The following is a 9,576-nucleotide window of genomic DNA, read 5'->3' as shown; positions in this document are numbered from 1 at the left end:
AATTACACATGTTGGATCCATGTTAAGGAAGGATTGCACAATCTTTTATTTTATTTTATTATTATTTCTTTGATTTTTTTTTTATTGTTGATGGAAATACAATCCGTCATCCTTTTTCCGTTTAAAGATAACTTTGTCCCAAAAAAAAGGGACCATGATCACTTTGATAATAAAAAAAAAAAAAAAAAAAAGAAGATTTGATGGGAAATTTCCGTTGCCTCACATTTCTGACTAACGATTTTAGAAGTAGGTTGCATGCATCAAAATACGCACTCAATTGCATTCTTAGAAAAAAAATCGCCTACTTTCCTGCGAATGAGAAAATCGGGTTTCAAGTTTCACATGCTTTAGCACAGTATGAATTGTGACAATTTCATTCATCCTCATAAAAGTACTGATGAGAAAGGAAAAAAAAGGCATCCTTAGAAAAACTGTTTTTTTTTTTTAAGGGAAATAAATTCGAGAACCCTTGAAATTTAGCGGGAAATGGAAGTAATTAGGAGTTTACCGAGACCCATTTTGATGACAAAGAATAAGATTACCTTCTAGTAAGGGATAAAATGAAGTGAAAAAAGTGAGGTGGGATTTTCAATTTGCTCTTTCTTCGGGGGTGGAAATTACAAGATGAAAGCCTTTTCCTGAGTCAAAGAATCGGGTACGTGTCTAATGCATGAGGAATTGGGGATTCTCATGTTGCATCTTTTTTCTTTTTTTTTTTGATACCTGGAACCCCGTCCCGTTCGTCGCCTTGCGGCGATACATACCGCCAAAAGTAAACCCCTGGAGCGACGCTAGCGGAGGACCCACCACCCCGACGTCACGCTTAAATCGCCGATGCTTTCCCGCTGGGGTTTGATCCCCTCACCTTTCCCCCAAGGCAAGGGGTTCTTATCCAGCAGAGCCACCAAGACCGGTGGTCTCATGTTGCATCTTTCTCCTGCAGGAGAGTCGAAAAAGACCTTTAGCACCGATTTCTTTAAAGAAAAAACCACTGGGATCAGCCAATGGCTTGCATTGTTCTCGAACCATTTAATTCAAGAAATCCAACCCTCGGGGCGTCCCAAATAGTGAACCACCGACCGCGTCCCTTATCCTCCCCTCCCCCAACAACGTTGCCGTTTGCCCGACGTGACACGTGGGCCCCGGCGGGACATCACGATCTCACATGCGAAGGAAGAAACAAGTACCCCCGGTTGATTACCGTTGCCCTCCATCTCCATCGCATCTTTAAGCCATCCGACACTTTCCTTTTTCGCACCTCTAATGCCGCGTCTAGCCCACCCACAAACGGCATTGTTTGCCCCGAAAAAGATAGAGGTTCTCCCCCTTAGATTCTATATGATGATAATGTACTGATGCGCGAGGCCCCGATGTGATATTTAAAGTCAAAAAGGACACTGACAATGTACCAATGATTCATTTATTTGATTTGGAGGGGTGTGGGATGCTATTGAATTTTGTTAACGTCACGTGTATATATATCGAAAAATTGGGTAAAAGATGGAAATCCAATTTCTATCCAAAGAGTGCGGGGCCTGCGGGCCAGCTAAGCCACCCCTTCTCATTTCCCCAGAACGAGGTCAGTGCTAAGAGGACTTGAAAGTTTAAACCACCACTCACGAACCTCATTCAGTTGCAGCCTTCAGAAACAAGAAAAGCTCTCTGCAAATCATTGGTTTTCACCTTCATCTTCTTCAAAAGGTTTTCGAGCGGTAGACATGGTGATCAAGTCCCTGGAGGTGACGGTGGTGTCCGCCAAGGACCTCCACAACGTCAACATCATCCATAAGATGGACCCCTATGTCATCGTCTCCCTCTCCAACAACCACAAGCAGTGCACCCACGTCCACAAGAACGGCGGCACCAGCCCCAGGTGGGTCAAACTCCTCGCCTTCCCCGTCGACGAGGCCCGCGCCGACCTCCTCATCCTCGTGTTCGAGATCATGACCAAGAAGACCCACGGCGTCGACAAAGAGGTCGGCAGGGTCGAGGTGCCGATCGCGGAGCTGCTTGAGAAGCAGGGGGACGGGAAGCCCAAGCCAATGAGCTACAGCGTGAGTCTGCCGTCCGGGGAGACCCAGGGGGTCCTGGAATTTACTTACAAGTTCGGCGAGGAGCTGCCGGGGGGATGTGGAAATACGCCGGCCCCAGAGCAGGGGCCTACAAAGAAGACCGACGGGCAGGGTTGGATCGGCAAGTTGGCCGGCGGGTTCGCCGGCGAATTTGTCGGCGGGATCGCCGGCGAGTTGGCCGGCAGGTTGTTCGACATAGAGCAGTCGGAAGCCGCAGTGGACGGGCCGGAAGCCGCAGTGGACAGCCCAGAAGTCGCAGAGGGCAAGTAAGATGATGTTCTTGATATATAAAACTGGGTTTTTTCTTGCTTTGTCCGCTTTGTTTGATCTGTAGTACGCCAGCGTCACCCCCGGTTCGGTGGTGGTAGTCCCCGGTGTCTGATGTGTGCTTTTTTTAATTTTCTGTGTGTAATTAGACTAGAGGCGTCAGTCGATGACGCCGCGTTCGGTTTTTTTTTTCGTGTGTAATCACTTATCATAATGGACGCGTTTGTTTCATGGACCAAAATAGCGATCTGACCTTTCGATTTTGTCTCTTTTTCCTTTCGGTTGCTTTCTTTTTGTAATTTATGGCAGTGAATTGGATCGTAGAGTTGTATCTCACTAAAATAATGACACAGTTGATGAAAAATACATCGAGAAAGAAATTTTGGGGATATGAATATGACCGATCTTTACAATCCCTGTATCGATCATCTAGATCGAGCGTCATGGCCGCTTAGGCGACCTCGATCTGGGGTCATCCATGACCTCAGACAGGGTGGATGGGGGTGGGGAGGGGCGGTGAGCAAGATCAGCCACCGCCGAGGACAAGGGCTGCGGGTGCTTTGGTGTTTTTCAGCCATGGAATGGATGGTTAAACTACAAAAGTTGAGGAGGGTTTTTGCGCATTTTCCATATAGTAGGACTTATTATCACATTTATGCATATTAACTTGAGATTATCAAAAAAAAAAAAAAAAAAAACTCGAGATTATCATTCCAATGGAGTAAACTTCAATTATTGTAATGTTTAAACTTGTCTTTTCATGGAGTCAATTGCTAGATTAATGATAGTCAAGATTCTATCTGTTGATTTTATAAGTCGTCTCTCACGTGAAAGCAAGGAAAGTTGTAGCCTTTGATCAAGACGTCACAACCAACCCCACGCGCTCTGTTGTTTCTGTCAGCTATGCCTTCGCATGCGTCCGCAGACGCCGAAACAATTCATTTTCTCTATTGCTACTTTGGAGGAGAGGTTAATTAGGTGGCCCGCGGATGATTTTCAAGAACCAAATCTGACCTATCTTTCGAGCGATGAGAAGATTTTTGTTGGTGAAATGGATTTTTGCGTAAATATAAAATTTCTCCGTCATTCTGTAATTTACTTTATGGGGAATTTGGTCCGCTCGAATATGTTAATAATAAGATATTATCGATTGTGCTTGCAACTAGTTCATCCATCCGTGCATGCATGTTGGATTGGAATGAAGCCATTCTAGTTTGAGGCCGTGCAGTTTGACTAACTTAGGGAACATTTGAAGTTCAGGTCAAAGAACCTAACTAATAATCCATTATTCTAATACAATTAGTCCGATGAATGGATGAAAACGTTGTGATCTTACTGCTAATTAGTGCCAATGAACAAGTCATGCACAAGACCATTGGTGTCTCTTCATGACCTCACATTTAGGTATTGCCATCATAAAGTAAGACGATTTTAGATGGCCTAGCTCTCGATGAGTTTAAATAAATGAGTATATTGAAGATGGGTTTCATTATCAAGTTCCTTATAAACACTTGTTAAACAATCAACTAAGATATTTTTCGTGGCTCCCAATGTATTGATTTTGCTCATGATAACGCTTTGAAAATGTAAATTTCCTCATCATGTAAAATTTAACAAGCGTGTCCAGTTTATTTATGAACATAATTTTTCAGGCATACATAGTAAGTGATCAAATAAAGGGAATCCGCAGTATGGATGATTAGAATATCGAGGTACCCTCTTATCAAATAACATTAGTCAATGTCCTAGAAACACTACGCAACAACACCAGTGCAATTAACACTAATTTCTATGTTGGTGGACCGAAGCTTGTTTTCTTCTGGCGTGTCAAGTTGAACAAAATCCAATGACAAACAAAAACCTGCCTTGATTGGGATTTCAAGGACAAGAAGGTTCCCCTAATCCCTTCACAGGAAAAACAATAATTTATTTTCCATATTAATCAATCATTAAATAATTTCCTAATCCTAATTAGCATCTTTCAGAAACTCGTCGGCACGGTCGCACGTTTTCTCAAGGGAGCTCTCGCGAGCCCATGAAGGCAACATGGCCCAGACGAAAGAGACTCCATCATGGACTCTGCATACGCAATCCTCCACGACCCACGGGCTCTTGACCATTGATGGGCCGACCCGACTGGATCCACCTGATGACGGGTCAAGAAATCCGAACCCTTCCATAGCTAAGGGAACTCATGGATTGTGGGCTTTATACGCTCCAATCCAAACGGATACGGTGCGGGTATTTTTTTCATCGGACCCGATGGAATGAACCATCTCTCTCTCTCTCTACATATACATATACATATACATACATACATATATATATATATATATATATATATATATATATATATATATATATATTTTAACTTTGCTAAGACAACGGTACCGTCATTTACATTTAATAACAGTGTATTTCTCACCACATATTTGTTTTACAAGTGCACGGCAATTGGGAGGACTTGTAGATGAATTTAAATATAAATTTTATAAGACACACATACCTTATTTACTTCTACGATACCGTCGTTTATTTATTTATTTTTTTTCATATTGGTCATTATGTTAAAAAAGTAAAACCGAAAATACTAATGAGATCGGCTAATCCATTAGCTAGCGATGTGATACCTACTTGGCATCTTATGTTGCTTTCGAAATAATTAATTAACAATTATAAAACAAAAGAAATGTAGAAGAAAACAACCGTTAATCACTTGACCGTTGTTGTCGCTCAAGAGAATTTCAATGAATTTCACTTACTTAAGAATTTGTCTTAAGTCTCACATGGTCATGTAAGTTTTCACAATGAACCAATATTCATGGTTGATAACAATATCAATCTTCTCCGACTCAATATCTCCTTTTAATTGGTGCACGGGAATGGTGTGGTGGAGGATTTTCAGTTTAGGATCATCCATTTGGATTCCGCGAGCTATGTGCAAACTACTTAATTTAAAATCACCCACCTACACAGATAATAAATCCGGGCTTAATTGAGTTTTGAACATGAGTATGTTCTTAAATTGTTTCGACTAAAATTTGGGACGTAAAATTCATGGATATTCCCTTTTGCATAGAAAAGACAAAGATACCCAAAAATTAATGGACTTTCTCAAGATATCACCCTACATAGCCGAAGTATGTAACCCTAGCTTGTATTATATAAAGATATCACCCTACATAGCTGAAGTATGTAACAAAAATTCTATCGCTGAAACACAAAAACACTTATTAGCAATTGTCACTCATTCTCATCTTGTTAGTTTATTATTTTTACAATAATATCGAGGTACCATCCTATCAAACAACATTAGCCAATGTCCTAAAAACGCTACTCAATAACACCAGCGCAATTAACACTAATTTCTATGTTGGTGGACCAAAGGTTGTTTGTTTTGGCGTGTCAAGTTGAATTAAATCCAATTATTAGTCTTGATTTGGGATTTCACGGACAAGAAGATTACCCAAATCCCTTCACAAATTTATTTTTATTTTTATTTTTCGTATTGATCAATCATTAAATAATTTCCTAATCCTAATTAGCATCTTTAAGAAACTCGTCCGCACGGTCGCACGTTTACTCAAGGGAGCTCTCGCGAGCCCAAGAAGGCAAGAAGGCCCAGACGAAGGAGACTCCATCATGCACTGCAAACGCATTCCTCCACGACCCACGGGCTTTTGACCATTGATGGGCCGACCCGACCGAATCCAACCAAACGGATAGGGTGCGGGTTTTTCTTTTCATCCGACATGGAATGAACATCTATATAGTCGAGAACGGAAGATCAAATCTATTCTGACCTTATCCGCTTAACTGAATCTTCTCTGTTTCAAATCTATATCAATGATCTCCACCATAAAACCCATCCAAAGTCCGCATTAGAATCCTCCTTCAGACGACGATCTCTCTTCCATGGCAATGACCTCTGCTGGCGGCGGCGGAGGCGATGGCGGCGGCTGCTGCGCCTTCGCCCTCCAGGTCCTCAGGGGCCGGTGGTTCATGATGTTCGCGTCCTTCCTGATCATGGCGGGCGCCGGCGCCACCTACCTCTTCGGCGTCTACTCCAAGGACATCAAGTCCACCCTCGGCTACGACCAGTCGACCCTCAACCTCCTCAGCTCCTGCAAGGACCTCGGCGCCAACGTCGGCGTCCTCTCCGGCCTCATCGCCGAGGTCGCCCCCACATGGCTCGTCCTCCTCGTTGGCTCCGCCATGAACTTCGCTGGCTACTTCCTCATCTGGCTCGCCGTCACCCGTCGCATCCCCCGCCCCGCGGTCTGGCAGATGTGCGTCTACATCTGCGTCGGCGCCAACTCCCAGAACTTCGCCAACACGGGCTCCCTCGTCACCTGCGTCAAGAACTTCCCCGAGAGCCGCGGCATCATGCTCGGCCTGATGAAGGTATTTCATGGACGACTGATTTCTCGTCAAATATTCATATCGGCGACGTAACGAATACGCGAAATGCTTTCTCTCGTCTCGTGCAGGGCTTCGTGGGGCTCAGCGGCGCGATGATGACGCAGCTTTACTACGCCATCTATGGGGACGACTCCAAGTCCCTCATCCTCCTCATCGGGTGGCTGCCGGCGGTGATCTCAATCGTCTTCGTGTACACCATCCGGACGATGAAGCTCTCGACGCACCCCAACGAGCTCAAGGTGTTCTACGAGTGCCTGGCCATCACGGTCGTGCTCGCGCTGGTCATCATGGCCCTGACCATCGCCCAGAAGCAGGTCAGCTTCTCCCATGGGGCCTACGTCGTGAGCGCGGTCGCCGTCTGCGTTTTGACCTTCCTCCCCTCGGGATCGCGGTGAGGGAGGAGTGGGCCACGTGGAAGCAGAGGAAGGCACAGAAACCTACGACGGCGACCGTGGGAGTTGCTGGTGATGACGCCTCCAGTCCTGCTCGTGATTTGGAAATTCATGCGACTGATCAGCGGAGGCAAGAAGAGCAAGAGGCTGCCAACCGGAATGACACTTCGTGTTGTGCCGATGTGTTCAAGCCTCCCGAAAGAGGTGCGGACTACACGATCATGCAGGCCCTCTTGAGCTTGGACATGATCACTCTCTTCGTGGCGACGTTCTGCGGCCTTGGATGCAGCCTGACTGCGGTCGACAACCTGGGCCAGATCGGCGAGTCCCTGGGCTACCCGCAGCACACGATCGGCACGTTCGTGTCCCTCGTGAGCGTGTGGAACTACTTCGGCCGGGTCTTCGCCGGGTTCATCTCGGAGATCATATACGACAAGTGGAAAGTGCCCCGCCCCGTCATCATGATGCTCTCGCTCGTCGTGTCGGGGGTCGGGGACCTCCTCATCGCGTTCCCGGCCCCCGGGTCGGTCTACGTCGCCTCCCTCCTCATCGGGTTTTCCTTCGGCGCGCAGCTCACGCTCCTCTTCATCATCATCTCCGAGCTCTTCGGGCTCAAGTATTACTCGACGCTGTTCAACTGCGGGCAGCTGGCGAGCCCCCTCGGGTCGTACATCCTCAATGTGCTGGTCGTGGGCAGGCTTTACGACGTGGAGGCGACGAGGCAGCTTGCGGCCAGGGGGCTGACAAGATCGGCGGCGAAGGAGCTGACCTGCATCGGGAGGCGGTGCTACCGGACGTCGTTCAGCATCCTGGCGGGCGTGAACGCGCTGGGGGCGCTCGTCTTGCTGGTTTTGGTCGTGAGGACTAGGGAGTACTACCAAGGGGATATCTACAAGAGGTATAGAGATCAAATGGCTGAGAATGAGAAGGGGATTGCGTTGAGCAATGCCGGCATTGACGAGCCCGTGAATGTAAAAGATAGAAAGTGACAAGGATCGAGTGAAGTTACGAACCCATCTTCATCTTTTTCCTCTTAAGTTTTTCATGCTTTAGTGCGAACATGAGTTGCTTAATCTACACGAGTCTCCTCTTCCTGGCTCGTCTTATTGTTTTTTGCCCTCATAGATTTCAATCAGCGGACCTTCCTGATCACGTTCTAAAGTTTCATTTAATTCGGTCATTTTGACAAACTCTATAGTAATCAATCAGATTAATTATTAAGATGATTAACGGTTATTGAATCTTGGCCGAAACAGGGTACATTTGAAAAGGAAAACACTGTGGATAACTTATGAAATTTGAATCCCTTCGGCAGTTATGTTAGATTAGATCATCCTACTTGTAATCTAATCACCAGAAAGTATTTTCAAGTTATTTTCTTATCGTCATTAGTCAGAGTAGGTAGAGTCAAATCCAAATGGAGGTAAGGCCAAGACCCATCTGATTAACTCGAGGACCCGAATTGCCCCCAGTCCAGCCCAACAGCGTCTGTTGATTTCGTGATGCTCTTGGAGCGCCCAAGTTATTAAAATCACCTAATTGGGTCGTGAAATTCTGTTTTTTTTTTTCGAGGAAAATAGTTTGACAATACTAGGGCTTTTCTCGGATGACGCTCGATAATTTATCGATCACATGCACAAAATCAAATGGAAAAAGAAAAAAACATTAGAGCAATTTGGATATCCCTTGTGTGGATTTTTTTTTTTCTTTTGGTAAGGTAAGAATATATAAGCTAATAACCAAAAGTTACAAGAGGCTCTAAGCACCAAAACTTACACTCATAAAGACAAAGTCGGGACGAGTGGAAGGGAGCCGAATAAAAGAAGAAGGACCGCAAGACAAGCGGACCAACCAACAAAAGCAAAGCAGCCAATACAAAAGACAACAAAACCGTAGCTAGGACGGCAAAGACAACAAAGCAAAATGGCTGGAACAACTCGGGAGCAAGCAATCGCGGATCGCAAAAAGGAAGACCACGAAGGAGTCGCGGCGGCAGAGCCCACCTACGTAGGCTCAAAAATAGAAGTATCAAATCCCCAGCATCTTTGAAGTCTTCTATTCTTGTACGAGTTGGGCACATTCTTGTGAGTCGAGCTTTGTCCTTGACAACCTTAATAAGATGATTCTTTAACGCTGAGATTACCACAGCTTCACCACGGAAGATGACATCATTCCTTTTCTTCCAAATAATATGGCACAAAGCCCCAAAAGAAAACCGAGACAAGGAATGGAAAAATTCATTTCGAGAGGTACTTCATAAGCCAAAGGAGGTTGTCCATCCAGGATCTATTTCACCACGGAATGTTACATCTTGTAGCCCAAAAAAATGCAAGTGTTGTCGAAGTATGACATTCAAAGAACAAATGATCTATAGAGTCAGGCTTATCTTTACAAAAAGCACAACAAGTGTAGTCGATTCTCCC

At 45.2% G+C, this 9,576-nt stretch overlaps 1 protein-coding gene and 1 pseudogene across 1 annotated transcript; both read left to right on the top strand.

The window, feature by feature from the left end:
* Nucleotides 1-1,718: 1,718 nt before the first annotated feature.
* On the top strand, nt 1,719-2,342 carry LOC120296219 (protein SRC2 homolog). The gene has a single exon (XM_039317931.1). The coding sequence runs from the start codon at nt 1,719-1,721 to the stop codon at nt 2,340-2,342; it is 624 nt and encodes a 207-aa protein (XP_039173865.1).
* Nucleotides 2,343-6,185: 3,843 nt separating this feature from the next.
* Nucleotides 6,186-8,232, top strand: LOC104455850 (annotated as a pseudogene).
* Nucleotides 8,233-9,576: the final 1,344 nt, after the last annotated feature.

The sequence above is a fragment of the Eucalyptus grandis genome, chromosome 7 (genome assembly GCF_016545825.1).
Source record: "Eucalyptus grandis isolate ANBG69807.140 chromosome 7, ASM1654582v1, whole genome shotgun sequence".
Taxonomy (NCBI): domain Eukaryota; kingdom Viridiplantae; phylum Streptophyta; class Magnoliopsida; order Myrtales; family Myrtaceae; genus Eucalyptus; species Eucalyptus grandis.
This window is presented reverse-complemented; position numbering and strand designations above follow the sequence as displayed.

Bases quoted from the DNA above. Each gene is read 5' to 3' on its own strand.
- LOC120296219 (XM_039317931.1), top strand. From the start codon at position 1,719: ATGGTGATCAAGTCCCTGGAGGTGACGGTGGTGTCCGCCAAGGACCTC.